Source organism: Enhydra lutris, unplaced genomic scaffold, assembly GCF_002288905.1.
Source record: "Enhydra lutris kenyoni isolate GAN:26980312 unplaced genomic scaffold, ASM228890v2 scaffoldscaffold48, whole genome shotgun sequence".
NCBI classification, from domain to species: Eukaryota; Metazoa; Chordata; class Mammalia; order Carnivora; family Mustelidae; genus Enhydra; species Enhydra lutris.
Genome location: NW_019154132.1, coordinates 513,018 through 529,744, shown reverse-complemented (window position 1 = coordinate 529,744; position 16,727 = coordinate 513,018). Strand labels below are relative to the sequence as shown.

The following is a 16,727-nucleotide window of genomic DNA, read 5'->3' as shown; positions in this document are numbered from 1 at the left end:
TTTATAATTATTTCAATATGTAATTTTCAGAGATAAAAATGCTTTTTAAAGACTGTAACCAAAACATCATTATCATTACCTAAAAGTTATTAATAATTTCTTAATATCAAATGGTTATTTTTCAGAATTCAGGAACTGTTTATCATATCCGAGAATCTTTCTAAGTCCATTGATACCAAGGCTTTTTAACTTATACTCAGTGCAGAGGCAAATGACATGAAATGTGGCATGAATATAGACTGAACTGAGCATGTGTTTCCTCGAATGGAAAAATTAGCCACTAGTAAACTATGGCCCAATGTAGCCAGTTTGCACTTAGTTACTCTTCAGGTTGTTTTCATTAATGCCTATATATACAGGTCATTGGACACATGTTAGCTCTTTAATATACACTTGCTACATTTACACAGGTAATGTACTCATATATAGTATCAGTATGTGTATGTGTGGATATATTTATATAGATTTATATATTATATATAGATTATATATATTTGTTTTAATTAGAAGTTTGCTGGAAATAAGCCGGTTGTTCATGATGGACTCTCAGTTGATATTTGAGTGCCTATATATACTATAAGTATAAAGTAATATGGGATAGATCTCCTAAATATCATTTGGATTTTTATTGGATATCTTCTTATAGTTATGTCATTTTAGAAATGGGGAAAAAACCTGGGATATGGCCTAGTCCAATTGATGACTTTAGACCTATTGTGCATGTGAAGAAGGTATCTCAGAGAGTGATAACCCAGCTTTCTCTTGACCTAAATAGGGGCAGAAGAAGTGAATGGTTCAGATTTCTCCCCATTCTGCCAGACTGTGCTCTGGACCAGTGAGGTTCTTTGTGTTCTATTTTAGGAGCAAATATTTCATGAAACAGGATTTCTGAACATGATGTACATGATGAAGACAGTGCCTGTATTTCATCAGGCACTTCATTACGAAGTTTCATTGTTTTTATTCAGGTAGTCTTAGGATCCTATTTTCTTTTTTTTAAAGCTTTTAAAAAAACATGTTTATTTGTCAGAGAGAAACCATAAGCAGGGGGAGCAGCAGAGGGAAGAGAAGCGGGCTCCCTGCTTAGCTCAGAGAGGGATGCAGGACTCAATCCCTGGGATCATGACCTGAGCTGAAGGTAGATGCTTAATCAGCTGAGCCACCCAGGAGTCTCTAGGATCCTATTTTCAAAATGAAATCTTGTTGCATTCTGAATCTAAAGAATGAATTGTTAAGTTCCTCTATTAGAATATCTGCACTTGGAGTTTTAACACTCATTGTAATTGTTTAAATAAACCCTCAGGCAGTAGAACAAAGGTTAAGAACTGAGACAGTACTGTGAAATAAAATACAGTTTTAAATAGATAAACTAAATATTTCAGACAGGAAAAGTTTTCTTGATGTCTTTTTAAGTAAAGTTGGTTCGTCTTTTGTACAAGAAATCTAATTAACATATAAATGTTTTTTTAAAGTCTCAAAGTCTTTACACAGTTGAGGAAAAAATGTTAATTGTATTTAGTCTTATGGTCTTCAGAGAAAATTTCATAAGCAAGGATGGTGATAGATTTTCAGAGACAGCAATCCTACATTAAAAAAGCCACCTTTTTCCAAGAAAGATTTTTCTCCATAAAAAGCATTTGTTAGCAGCTGGGTCGTAAGGTTGATATTCTTATGAACACTGCATTAGATCTTTCTCTGGATTCCAATTTTTATAGTAATAACATATAATGGCTAGTAGAATGGTGCCTTCCGAATTATAAACACTGGGGCACAAAACAAGAGATGACCATTGTACCCTAAACAAGCTTTGACATTTATCCCCAAATATTCCTCACTACTCTTCCATGACCCACCTCTGTAGCCCAAATGTGATCTTTTGTTTTTTCTAAGGGGAGACAAAGATGGGGGATGGGGGAGAGCAGGCATAAAGATTAACATTAAAAAAAATGCATCCTAGCTTAAATACTAAAGGAAGGCTTTGATTGTTTTTTTTTTTTCCAGCCTGACTTGTTAACCATTTTGCTGCTGTTCCCCTATATTCACAGCAGCCCTATGTCCTGAGTTGTTACACACAGAAAACTTTTACCACCTTATAAGAAGTGTCATTCGTCTCTTAAAATTCCTATGAAACCAGTCCAAAATTAGACTAAGTTTTCGGGTTTCCTGTCAGGAAAAGCCTTTGGTTAGTCCCCTACTGATACTCTCAAACAGGATTTTTAAAGGTAGCCTTCAAAGGTGTTTTTGTTGTTCTGAAAATGAGTTTAACTCTTAAAATATATACTGGTTATATCTAATAACTCAAGGGAAAAGGCAGCAGCCTGCTCGTAGAGTAATTATTCCCTTCTTTCAGATATGTACTTAATTAGGACTTCCCAATTGGGCATTTTAGACATTTAGAATAGGAGCAATAGTTTAAGCAACAGATTCTATAAAGTAGTCACACAACAGAAGAAAATACATTTATATGTAGCTCAGGTTCTCTTTGGAAAACTTAGAGATATGTAACACCAGAAAAGTTCATTCTGAATCATCACAGTGTGGACCTATTAAGGCAGAAAAAATATTAAGAATAGAGACACTATGTTAAATATCTACTCTTTTAATTTTTCACACACTGAGTAGATTATTAATTACATGCTTAAATAAAAGCATTTGTTTATCTGATGATCTTAAGCTACAAAAGGCTATGTTTTCAACTCAAGCTTATAAAATACATGGATAAATATATTTTATAAGTTATATTCAAATTTCTGAATTTACAAAGTGCAACTAAACTATTTTTCTTGATATTTAAAAAATACAGGTATGCTCTTTGTGTCCATAATTTGTGTGTGTATACACTTTTAATTAATGGAGTTAATATAATTCTGGTATTTTTATAATGTAAGATTAAGTAAACTTCCTGTACTCTAGATTAAATTGCAGCCTCTGTAGGAAATCAGCAGCAGATTCATCAAATTTTTTATGGAACTACAAAAATACTTTCATGGTTAAAAAGACAGTAAAAATGTGTTGTTATACTTACATTAAGTATTTTAATAAAATTATAATTTTTATTTTGAAGTTGTTACAATGAGGTTGAGGAATGTTCTTTTATGAAATTTATTTTCTGGAGATTTAAAAAATAGTTTTTCCCCTGAATGTTGATCATAACAGAATCCAGAATAATAGAAGTTTATTTAAAAAGAAAAAAAGGAAAGGCACAACTGCAGCAACTACAGATAAGAGATAATTGCTTTGATTTCCACCTGCTCTTCCTAAGTCCCTTCTGATGTAGATTACACAACCCCAGCTTTGTTTTTTTTGTTGTGACTAGAGTATTTTTTTTAATTGGCTTTCGAAGATAAAATGCTTCTGATGGGATTTTATTAACTTGCTTTGAGGTTTATAAACTGTAAGGGATGTATAGAAGAGAGCGGAGTCAAGAGTGAGAAGTAGAAGTATCAGTTTATAACTGCTATTAACAACATCTCTTCAGTGAAGTGGTGGTCCGATATTCCTTTCTCCTTTGCCCTTTTTTCAGAAAGAGAAAAAACTCAGGTGATGTTCAGAATGCCATGAATTAGATTTAAAGTGCATACCATTAGAAATCATCACTGTTGTTTGTAAATAGTTTAGGTTTATATAAGCAGTGTTAATTACCTGAATACAGATCAGCAGGGTTTTATATGATTGTGGATTTGTTTTTAATCTAATTTGAAAAAACAATTTGTGCTACCAAATTAAAATTATGATTAGTAATTAATACTAGTAATTTAAGTAGTGTTTTTAAAGTCAGTGACCTAGGACTTATGAATAACATAGCATTCATTTGTAGATCTGTATAGTAAAATAATAGCTGTTAAACATCATAGGAAAGAGTTGATTAAGTTCTTGTTTCTTCTATTTTAGACTAGATTCAATTCACCTTACAGTGAATAAGTGATCTATCTTTGTTAATCAGACAGGCCAATAAGACTTATGTCAAAAGGGCCTTTTTCCCCCCCATTTTTTTTTTATTTTTATTTTTATTTTTTTTATTATCCTAGCAGCTGGTTCTTTTCTACTGTCTTGGTTTACCGTACATCTGGAAGAAGACTTCTTACAGCTGGGAGCCATTTCTTGTTCAATTCATGTCCCCTGTCCTTAAGAGAGAAACATTTTTGACAATGCATGTCAAGCACACATTGAATGCTAGCATTAACTGGTAATTTTAAAATATTCATTACAAATATTTTAATTTTGTATTTTATCATTTTATAATAACTCTATTGCTCACATATTCTAAGCATGTTTTCTTTACTTAGATCTATATATAATTACAAAGAATATAGTACTTTAATAAAAGCATAAATAATTTTATTTTGGTTTCACCTATCCAGCTTATTATAAATATCTGGTTCTTGCTTATATAGCCAATGTTAGCTAATAAATACTTCTTTGTAGTTCACACCTGTGGTTTTGCTTTTAAAATATATTTTTTCTTTTACCTATTGTTTTGAATGGTGTTAAAATACACCAGAATTTCTGCCTGGAACCTGCTTAGGATAGTTCTGACACCCTAAAAAGTGAAGTTAAATATGAGCATGTTAAATATATCTCCCTTCATTTAATTTAGATTAAAAGATCCTCTTTAAATTGAGGAAATGCCCCTGTAGGAACTTTAAATATAGAGATCAAAAAGAACATTTTTATCTGTTGACACAGGTCTAATTTGTGAGGAATTTGTAATTCTGTCTTGATATGTCTGCCCCACCCCCCAGCTTTGGCATTGAAATTCTTCTGTGTGGGGTGCTTGAAAGGAATCCCATCCTGCCTGTGTCTGTGGAGACTCCTGGCCCCGTGTGTTTGGTCAACAAGCAACAGTGGGTGGTCGGGCAGCAGCTCAGGACAAGGGCCCGCTGTGCGCAGGAAAATGTGTTCAAAGGTGTTTAAGGGTGGTAAGGAAGTCGGCCGCCCTTCTGGCCCTTCTGAGAGTCCAGGGGCTATAGATCAGTGTTCTCCACACTATTGTAGACTGTGAGAAAACTTGCTGCAAGAGGCACGAAGGATGAGAAAATATAGTAAACTTATTCACCTGGTTCCACATCTGCAGGCTTCCCTTAAGAAAGGTCTCTTCTGCCCTTTATGTTGTAGAGTCTGTTAAACAAATATTGACTACTCTTTGCATTTAAAATAGGGAAAACTTGCAGGGCTTGAGTTAAAAGGATTTGACTGATACATGATAAGGTACCCTGGAAGTCTTATGGAGTGCTAGGTATAATAAGCATTTTTTATAAAGTCTAAACTTCATTATCAGTTTTTGTTTTGTTTTTGTAGCAATCGGTGTTTTAATGTAAACTGTTAAATTTTTGAACTTTGGGGAAGATCTCTTCAGATCCATTGGTTAACATAAAGCTGAAGATTTTTTATTTAAGAGAAATCTCACAGTTGGAAAAAATTAGCAAGCATTTAATTTGTTAAGAGCAAATTGTGAAAGATTGATAGTTTATTTTCTTTTAGAAAAGTAAAACATTTTAAACTTTTGATTATTTCTACACTGCAGCTTTTATTCTTTTAGGGAAGTTCCTAGGATTGTTTTATTGATGTTCTATAAAAAGTAACTTCAGCAAACTTTTGAAAGTAAGTTTTCTCTTAATTAAAACAAATTTTCTGTTCTGTTTAGAATGTGCCAGAAATGTTTTTTTTTTTAAATTTTATGTTTGTTTACAATCATTAAGTTTCTCTTACACCCTCATAATTAGAAGAAGAGTTCCTTTTGAGAATGCTGGTAGCATGTTACAGAAGCTTTAGTTGGAGAAACAAAACATGGATTCTTATTTGTCAGTAATTAAGAAGCTTAGGCATTATTATTATTTTTTTAAATTTTAAGTGTTTGAAGGTTCCCCCCCACCAAGGTGCTTCTTCTAGGCATCTGTAGAAAACTATATATTTTTTCCTATGATATACTAGTAAAATCGTTAACTCGAACACTAGTTTGTAGAATTTAGAAGACATCTTTTTAGTTCTAGGATTTTATTTGTATCATTTTTCCTACAAACACCACATAGTATTTTTAGAACTAGAAGTACTGTAGTGATGGTTCTCATGCTGTGGGATGTGTTCCTATATGGAATTTTCTACCAGAGTAATCGTTACCCTGTAATTATTCCCCAGATATCTTTGACTGTCTATAGCCAAATAATTTTGATCTCATAAGCATTTATTCATTTGAGTCTATTTATTGGTTACCCTGCTTAGTGTCGTTAAAATAGCCAAGCTGTAAGGTCCATAATAACAAGTATTTTGAAATTCTGATGACGTTTTCACTGTTACGTTTTTGTTGTCTTTATTATATTCTTTATATAATTTATATTTAAGGCTTAGTTTTCATATTGGCTCACTGTGTAGGGGCAGACTTTTTTGATAACACCACTTATCAGTGTTCTAAATTATAAGAATAGTGAGCAAAATAAACATATCTTCCATTTTGTTCTCAGTGGTGATTTAAAGTTTCTCATTCAGACTTCACACCATAGAATCACTATTTTATACTCAAAAAAGATTCTACAATTTTATTGTGTCAAGCCCTGATTTTTACAGGTCATGAAGCATTGGCCTATTAGATTGCTTAAGCTAGCTGCAGAACCCCCTTCCAGTTATATAACCATGAGAATCTTGGGTTAATCCCTGTACCAATTTCAAATATAGCAATTTGTTAGTATTAGCATAAATGAAGCCAAAAAGTTACAACCTTTCATCAAGATTGTAATCTAAAGGCTTGAAAAGAATTTCATCTAGAAAAAATTATAGGAATAGTTCATTTTTTTAACTTCCAAATATAATCTTTTATTTTTTTTAATTAAATTTTATTTTTCTTCAGTGTTCCAAAATCCATTGTTTATGCACCACCACTGAGTGCTCCACGTAATATGTGCCCTCCATAATACCCTCCACCAGGCTCACCTAACCCCCTCCACCCCCTCCCCTCCAAAACCCTCTGTTTGTTTCTCAGAGTCCACAGTTCATTTCTAGAGAAAGTTTACTATCAAGAAAACAAATGATCTCTCATAACCTAATGCAGTATTGAGAAAGACAAAGACAAATACAATTTTACAAAAACTTTAGTCTCTGTCACCTCCAAAATGTGCTGTGAAAAGCTAAAATTGTAATGAAAAAACTGAAGTTGTATATATACAGTTGAATACCATCCTCAGCTGGATATCAAGAGGCAGATAATTTAGGTTGTTAGGTAAAACACACTAAATAACACCAATTTCAGTTGCACATAAGTTAGACCATAATAATATGAAATTTCCAGAGAGAGCCAATTATCATATGGTTTCACTTATTTGTGGAGCATAACAAATAACATGGAGGACATGGGGAGATGGAGGGGAGAAGGGAGTTGAGGGAAATTGGAAGGGGAGGTGAACCATGAGAGACTATGGACACTGAAAAACAACCTGAGGGTTTTGAAGGGTCGGGGGTTGGGAGGTTGGGGGAACCAGGTGGTGGGTATTGGGGAGGGCACGGATTGCATGGAGCACTGGGTGTGGTGCAAAAACAATAAATACTGTTACGCTGAAAAGAAATTTAAAAAAATATGAAATTTCCCAATTATTCTCATTTAATAACCATATGTTTTATTTAATGTATATTTGTCTCAAATACATCAAAAGATGTTGCTGTCATATTGTGAGGTAGAACAATCAAGAAAAAATATACTGATTTCTTGTGAGATATTTTAAAGCCTTTCATTGATTTGATGTTACAGAAATAGTTTTCCTCATCTTTTTCTATTTTCTTTTCATAGTAATGTTTACTTATCATCAAAGCCACTTCATATTTAAAATAATTTTATAGGGTAGGAATGCCACGTCATATAATTTAAGTTTAAAAGGAGGGTATGAGTCCTCAGGGTTTTTCTGGACTCTTAATAGTAAGTAGTTTCTGACAGCTGAGATTTAAAATGTTTTAATTCTGTCTTCAAAGGGTCTTCCTAATTCCCTATAAAATAACTGATCTTAAGACCTTTTTCTTTTTCTTTTCTTTTTTTTTTTTTAAACAACAAAAAAGCAATGTGTAAGAGAAGCTCATTTCTGAGTTTAATGCCCACTGTTTGCAGGGCTTATGCATGTGTGCGGTGCTGAAGCGCTATCTTCTGGTCACTCTGCAAAAATGCATCTAGCAGATGTGTTCCAGATGCTGGTTCGTCCTGAGGGTGTGTATATGCTGTTTTAACTCCCTGGTGCTGTGCTATACTTGATGCAATTCAACACTATCAATTAAGAAATTAGTTCATGTTAAATTTTCTTTTCCTGATGTTATAGAAACTGATGACATGGTTTCTAAAAGAAGAAAAGCGTATTCTTAGTACAGTTTCTGTTATTAAAAGGGAAGATAAATCAATCCTTTAATGGTTTCAAAATTCAAGATTTACTTAAACTACATAAATGATTTAAAATTAAACCATTTATGTTAACATTGTAAACACATCAGTTTTGGGGAAAATCTTTTTCTGAGGATCTATTCAAATAATGGTAATTATATTTTTTGTAGGAATGGTATATAATGTATTTTTAGGAAACCAGGAGTGCTTTCCTTCTTAATAAAAAATGTATAGTTTTGGGGGCACCTGGGTGACTCAATTGGTTGACTGTCCAGCTCTTGGTTTTGGCTCAGGTTGTAATCTCATGAGTCCTGAGATCAAGCCCTGCATGGGCTCCATGCTTAGCAGAGAGTCAGCTTGTAGATTTTCTCCCTTTGCCCCTCCCCACACTCATCCTCTCTTTCTCTCTCTCTCTCTCTCTCTCAAATAAATAAGTAAATCTTTTTTTTTTAAAGATTTTATTTATTTATTTATTTGACAGAGAGAGAGATCACAAGTAGACAGAGAGGCAGGCAGAGAGAGAGAGAGGGAAGCAGGCTCCCTGCTGAGCAGAGAGCCCGATGCAGGACTCGATCCCAGGACCCTGAGATCATGACCTGAGCCGAAGGCAGCGGCTTAACCCACTGAGCCACCCAGGCGCCCAATAAGTAAATCTTTTAAAAAATGTATAGTTCTGAAACCTTCAAGAGTAACATGTAACTTTTTATGGTAGGCGCCACACCCAATGTGGGGCTTGACCATAAGATCAAAAGTCAGGTGCTCTACCCACTGAGCCCTCCAAGCACCCCACATGTAACATTTTAACCCACTGAGCCACCCAGGCGCCCCTGTAACATTTTAAATTAAAGCATTTTCATTCTTTTCTTGCATCTTTTAATGTAAAATTTTATATATATTATAATTTTTATGTAAATATTGTGATGCTGTTTGCCTCCTTTTATTTCCTTTTAAATATGTCAGAAAATTGATATTTTGATATTAATTTCCTGAATTCTACAGTTAGTAGCAGTGGTAACTATATAAACTGCAAAGGAAAATGTCATAAGTCATTAAAAGCTTCCACACAAACTTTGCCTTTAATATAGAAAAAAATAAATTATAAAAATATCATTTCTTCATTGTATTTTTTTACTCTATATCACATATCATTTATTTTGTTGTTTTAACAAATAAATTGTTGTTTTAAAATATGGAATTACACAGGTCATATCTTAGGTAGTGTTTTCCCAAGTAGAAATGAATGTAAATGAAGCATTTAGCACATAGTAGGTCTTCAGTAAAATTCTATTTCAACAAAAATTCTGTCCACAAATGATTTTATTTCTATTTCTACAAACTGTACCTTAGAAGAATTTGTGAGACTACAAGGAGGTAGCTCATACTCTATCATGTTAAGTGGCTCATGAAAGGAAGGATCTCCTGAAAGCAGGTTTTCCATAGCATGTTTTTACTGTATTTTATTTATTGCTTTATTTTCTGCCTCTACTACCAGAAAGTAAATACTTTGGGAGCAGAGCCATATCTATTACTTATCAGCTTATCTTCATGGCTTATAGTTCCTGGCACATAGGAGATACTCAATAAATACTTGTTAAGTGTTATTGAATAACATTATCAGTGGCAGGGATGTGTTTTATATTTTGCATCTGAAAACAAATTTATATGCTTTTATTATTCTATTAAGTTATAAAAGAAGGAATAGAGTCCTTACTGAGTAATTTAGGATTAATCACTCAGTTTACATTGAGAGAGTTATTTGCAGAAGGTCTAGTGATTGTGAGCAGAGATATAATATTTAACTCTTAAACCTGAGAAGATAGTATTTTGATTTGGAGATAGGAGACACTTGACTATTAATGAGCAATAGAAGGCAGAATGTCAAATCAATTGAATTATGTTACTTTTCACTGGTATCTGAAGGCAGAGAAGATAGGTAACTCTGAGTTGGAATAATAAGAGGTGACTTCATGGAGCAGCTGATATTCAGGTTGCATTTTTAAGGATGAGAGTTTAAGTGGGTGGAGAGGAAGGACAGGTAGAGAGGATAGGAAATAAGGCATAAAAATGTAAGATACATTTTCATAGGGAGAATATGTAAGTGTTCTATGCATGGTAAATACTCTTTTTGTTGAATTGCTTGTTTTGAAGCTCTTTGGATGCCCAGCTGAAGAGCTCAGAATGGTAGTGACAAGCACCTCTACAGACTGACAGTGCAAATTTTACCACATAAAGCCAAAGTCTTACTAACTCAGCAACATGAGATACAAGTAATTCTTGAAATCCATTTTAGAAAAAAAAATGTTTTCTGTTTCTTAGGATAATTTGGACTGGATTTCTAAGGGTTTTCTGGAAGACTTGATGCTCATATCAAGAAAATACTATTTCAGTGATACTACTCCAGGCAATAAAGAAAGTTTCCTGACAGTAGTTAAAATGTTAGACTTCTAGAGTATTTACAGGGTTAGGTGAGAAGTATCCAAATTGAGTGGCTGGCATCAGGAATAGAAAGAGGGAATCAAATTCCACATCCCAAACAAAGAAATCTTAGGATTTAGGGATTTAATTTTTTTTTTAATTGGTTTGAGAGAGAGACAGAGATAGCAAGAGAGAGCACAAGTGGGGAGGAGAAGGAGAAGCAGGCTCCCCACTGAGTAGGGAGCCCATCACGGGGCTGAATCCCAGGACCCCAGGATCATGACCTGAGCTGAAGGCAGATGCTTAACCAACTGAGCTACCCAGGCACCCTTTGGGGATTTAAATTTTAAGGAAAAGTCAGACTGCTCTAAGGCTGCTTCATTAAAAGAGAGTCAGAACTCCAAGTGTCAAGTTGTTCTTCAAAAAAGGATTTCTCATCCTGATTTTTTGATTTTCCCCCACTTTTGCCCCTGCCAGTTTTGCTGAACATTCATTCTAAAATGTTACATAAGTTTCTCTCACAGTTTGTTACATCTCTTTAGTAAGCCAGAGTAATGGATCGAATCCTATGAATCTGTCATTGTGGGAATGATTTTTAAAAGCTATTTAGAGAAAATATTTTTTATTTTGCTTGATAAATATTTTATTTATAAGAATAGAACAATTGAGGAAGAAATAACTCAGAGAAGTAGCCCATTAAATCAACTAAATAAGAATATATGGAATCTATGGGAATGTCACCTCTCTTATAGGTACTCCAGGCCTTCACAGTCCCATGTTGGATCTGGATAATGATACCCGTCCCTTGGTGTTGGGTCCTCTTAGTCAGACGGCGTCACTGAAGAGGGGCAGCAGCTTTCAGTCTGGTCGAGATGACAGTAAGTATCTCTATCCACTGCTTTGTCTTTTAAATTTGTACTTGTGCAATTTTAAACACTTTTCTCTTGGAAATTTTCCCATTTAGTCATATTACTGCTGCTAAGCATTACCAACCTTCATAGGTGAATGTTTATTCAACATACATAGTTGTTGAATAAAACTTGCTAATGTCTAGTTTTATTTTTCCTATGATTGGCTTTTTAAAAACATGCCACAGAAAATATTTTGTGAGAATTCATTTAAGATGAAATTTGTAACAAAAGTAATCTCTATAGTCGTTACAAAGAAATAACTTTTATGCATTTTAAAATTTGCTTTGGAAAGAAGGGTTAATAAATATATTTATTGCTAATCATTTTTCCTAAGAATAAAGCATCTTGAATTATAACTATGTTACATATCTTAACTTTCCAAAGTTGATATTTACATATTGGTTATTTACCTGTGTGAGATACAAATCATTGGTTATAATGCATTTGGGTACCAATTAAATGCTATTAGTCACTGGTTATTTATAACCTCAATATCAGATCTAAGAAATCCAAATAGGGTGAGATGCCTGGATAGCTCAGTTGGTAGAGCATTCAACTCCTGATCTTGGGGTTGTGAGTTCAAGCCCCATATTTGGTATAGAGATCACTTAAAAATATAAATCTTAAAAAAAAGAAAGAAAGAAAGAAATCTAAATAGGGTAATAGAAATATCTTACTTTATATTAAATACCTCTAAAGTTTATTTTAAAGTATTTTATGTTATTACAAGTCCTGGAGTAGGGCTTTTTCTAAGGTTTCATTAATAAATATGAATGAATGCCCATCATAAGAACAACTTAAAATTAGATGATTCATTTGTACTAAATGGAGGGCTCAGTGTTCCTTCTTGTTCTGTTCCCATTTCCTACCAAGCCCATCAAACTAATATACACAGTGAAAGAACAGAATTACTTGCTTCTGTATAGCCCTCTAAGCAAATATGGCTTCTAGGGTCTGACTCTGAAGTGCATCCCACCTGAGTTTTTAAACAATACTTCCTTCTTTTAATTAGTAGGATAATATATCAGGTCTAAAAACCCTCCACCTCACTTCTTAAGTAATTAACTACCATCAGCTGACATGCTAACAGGCTTAATTAAATCAATTAGAGACTATTCATGAGTATTGACTTTAAATGAGTTATATCATCTTGAACAGTTCAAATTTATCCTGCCTGGGTTTTGCCAAACCTCTTGAATCTATTTTATGAGATTCTGGAAATTTTCATCAAATTTAGAAAATTTGGGGCCATAGTTTTCTCAGGTGTTTTTCTGTTCTACTTCTTTTTCCAGGACTTCAATTACATGTTTTTTCTTTTTTTTTTTTTAAGAATTTATTTATTTGACAGAGATCACAAGTAGGCAGAAAGGCAGGTAGAGAGAGAGAGAGGAAGGGAAGCAGGCTCCCCGCTGAGCAGGGAGCCTGACTCGGGGCTCTATCCCAGGACTCTGAGATCATGACCTGAGCCGAAGGCAGAGGCTTTAACCCACTGAGCCACCCAGGCGCCCCCAATTACATGTATGTTAGGTCAATACGTTATCTCATAGATCACTGAGGCGCCTCAGTTTTTCCACTCTGCTTCAACTTTTCTGATCTTTTATCTTCAGTGTTCTAACCTGAAAATTCCAGATACTGTATTTTTCATCTCTAGAAATTCCACTTGGTTCTTTTAAATATGTTACCTTTCCGTCCTCATTATTTTCCTTCTCCTTTAAATATTTGAACATTGCCCTTATTGGTTAATTTGGTCATCTCTGTTATTTCTGAATTTACTATTATTGCTCTTTTCCTCTTGGTTTCTGGTTCGTATTTCCCTGCTTATCATGTGAATGTTTGATGTTGAGTGTCTGAGTTTTGTTGTCTTCCTTTAAGGAATGCTAGACTTTGTTTTATCAGTACCTTACTCAGACTTATCAGTAAGTTTGAGCCATTCAAGGCTTTTGCTGGTTTGCTAGAGCAGGCCTAGAGTAGCCTTCATTCTGGGAATACTTTAGCCCTACTACTCAGGCATGATCTTTTGGGTCTGTACTGAAAGGCCCAGGTAATTGATAAAGACTGTTCCCTCTGGCTGTTCAGAGGTATAAGGTCTCCCTGCTCTGTATTATTTCTGGGAATTGTTTACCCTGGTTGTTCTTTCCCCGGTTTTGTGAAGTTTCCCTCCATATATGCAGGACTCAGCAAAGACTTAGGACTCTTACGCAGATTTTTGGAGTTTTGTTTTGTTTTGTTTTTTAATGTAGGTCCTCCCTCCTTTCTGGAACTTTTTCCTGCATTTTGTAGTCACCTCCCCCTCCTTCTTTCCAACTCAGAAAGGCCATTGAGCTTTGTTTAGGTTAAGCTTCCTTTTGTCTGTTGTCTAGAAATTGACTGTAGACTGAAAGCCATGGCAACTGTGGGCTCACCATACATTTCCCTTCCCTTGGGAATTAGTCCTGTGCTGCCTGTTGTCCAGTGTCTAAAATAGTTTATATTATCTGTCCCCATCCCCAGTTTTCTAGTTGTTTATAACTGGAGGTTGAATCTAATCCTTATTACTCCAGTATAGCTGGAAGTAGAAGTAAAATCCATGTTTAATTTCCTTAAAATTATTACTTGAAACTGAAACATTGAAGAAAATTGCTTATAGTAAAAAGTTCTTTTCATCAGTCTTAGGCAATAACTCTTGAAGTTATTCTGTGACTGATAATACCATATAGGAACTTATTTAAGACATGTTGGATTCAGTACAGAAATAACACCCAGGATCATTTTCAGATAATGATCAAAATTTGGATGAAGTAGATGTAGAAGGAATAGGTAAATAGGACTCTCATTACATATATATATATATATATATATATATATATATATATATATGTATAAAGAATCTTAGTAATAAAAAGATCAAATAAAACATGAAACTGAAAATTATTTCCTGTTTCTGGGCAGGAGGCTACAGGGACCTGTCTGTTTCCAAGAACCTTGATGATTAAGTGTCAACACATTAAGTAATTACAGAACTCCCAGCTCGTATGATTATTTGGTAATATTATTTAGCTGCTGTATTATCACTCTGTACTATAGTGAACTTAGAAAAAATTTTACCACTTACTCTGTCATAGAAAGATTCAGCTGAAGAAATCTTTTTGGAAGCCTTATGGGATTGTTTTGTAATATTTTCATTTATATTTGTCCAACTGCTTTTCCTACCATAAAATCCCTTGAGTTGGAATACTTATTAATTAATGGATTTAATAAGACTGAAGCTGTTTAATGTGTTTGCTTATTTTGTATCTTTTGAAATGAAATTTTCCTTTACATTGGTGAAAAGGCAATGTTCCTTATCTTTCTTTGGAGTGGGCACATTGCCCATGACAGACTGATCTTTGAGTCCTAGTGGTCTATATATGTAGAATATCTGTATCTATGTATCTATGTAGAATACATAGATATTTGATAAGCCAGGCCACTCAGAGTGCTTGTCCAGCATCAGATCCAATACAGACTTGGTCCACCATAGGGTGTTTTCATTTTAATTTCCCAGCAAAAAAGCTTTGCAAAGAATATATGAGATAAGGATATTAGATGAGTGTCTAACAATAGAGTTACATAAATAGTTGTAAATATAGCTGCATAAAGGAGCTCAGACCTTTGAAAGTCTAATTTAGGGGAAGAGGTCATGTAAGAGTCCACTTGCTACCACATGAGGCAGGTCTTTCAGTGCTTCAATTTTTAGATTTTCTTGTCTTATTTCTTACCTTGTCATTGCCTGTCATCCACTGGCTGTGGCCTATGCTATGTAGGGTACTACATGCCATTTGGAAAATAGTGCTTACCTGTATTTGGTTTGTCTGCTTTAGCTCTGTCTCCAGAAGAGAAATACCTCCAATCTCATTAGACTCATGTCACATTATCATTTAGGACTCCTTTCATTGTCTGTTCAGTCGTAGGCTCTGTGAAGGTAGAAACTTGCCCTTTTCATTCAGTATTAGTGGTGAGCATCTTAGACATTAAGGTATAGCCACAGGATTAGCACACAGTGGACACTTAATAAATATTGGCTGAATAGACAAGTACAGTTTATAGTGTACCCCTAAATAAAGAACCATGCCTTTCACATATGTGACAACTGAATTTGAAGCTTTTCCCCACAACTCATAGACAAAGTATATGAAGGTAGGCACTCAGCCTCACTTAAAATAAAAATTTAAATGGCCATGTAACGCTACAGTGGGATACCAGTTGGCAAAATCCCCAAATTTTTCCTGTTTGGAAATTTTTTCTGTTTGGTTTGTTCATTGGTTATTATAGATTATAAGGAAGCTTCTATGTGTTTATGTGTGTTGCTGGTAGGTGTGTAGAGAATCCCCATAGAGGTCAATTTAATAACACTTACTAAAATCACAACTCCATGTACTCTTGGACTCAGCAATTCTTGTTCTGAGTTTATTCTACACTGATAACTTGTACCTGTGCTAAATGTACAGAGTTATTGATTAAAGCACTTTATTTTATTTATTTTGAAGCACTAATTTTAATTACAAAACATTGGTAACAGTCTTGTCCTTTATAAAGGGATTTTTTTAAAAAATTATGATACATACAAAGTATGAACCACAGTTAACCCTTGAACTGTACTGGTTTGAACTGTGCAGGTTTACTTATACATAGATTTTGTTCAGTAAATATATTGGAAAGTTTTTTGGTGATCTGTGACAATTTGAAAAAACTCCCAGATGAACCATGTGGCCTAGAAATACTGAAAAAATTAGAAAGGTATTGTTTTAAGAGTATAGTACATAATACATATATAAAACATATTAATTGACAGATTATATAGTTGATAAGTTTCTTGGTCAACAGTAGGCTATTAGTAGTTCAGGTTTAGTGGAATCAGAAGTCATTCATGTATTTTTGACTGTGCAGGGGGTCAGTGTTCTAACCTCTGCATTGTTCAAGGGTCAATTGTACTGTGTAACTTTGGGGGGAAAAAGAAACATTTTATGTACAGATAGGGAAAAACTTCAGGATCCATTATTAAATGAAAAAGGCCAAGAGTCAAAAGGGTGTGT

General features: G+C 34.1%; 1 protein-coding gene across 1 annotated transcript in view; it reads left to right on the top strand.

Moving 5' to 3' along the window:
* Nucleotides 1-16,727, top strand: part of LOC111156692 (exocyst complex component 2) — a 307,781-nt gene that overhangs the window by 118,441 nt on the left and 172,613 nt on the right. Inside the window, exon 12 of the mRNA XM_022517721.1 lies at nt 11,518-11,643. Within this exon, the coding sequence (XP_022373429.1) occupies nt 11,518-11,643 (126 nt within the window). The remainder of the gene's footprint in view (nt 1-11,517; nt 11,644-16,727) is intronic.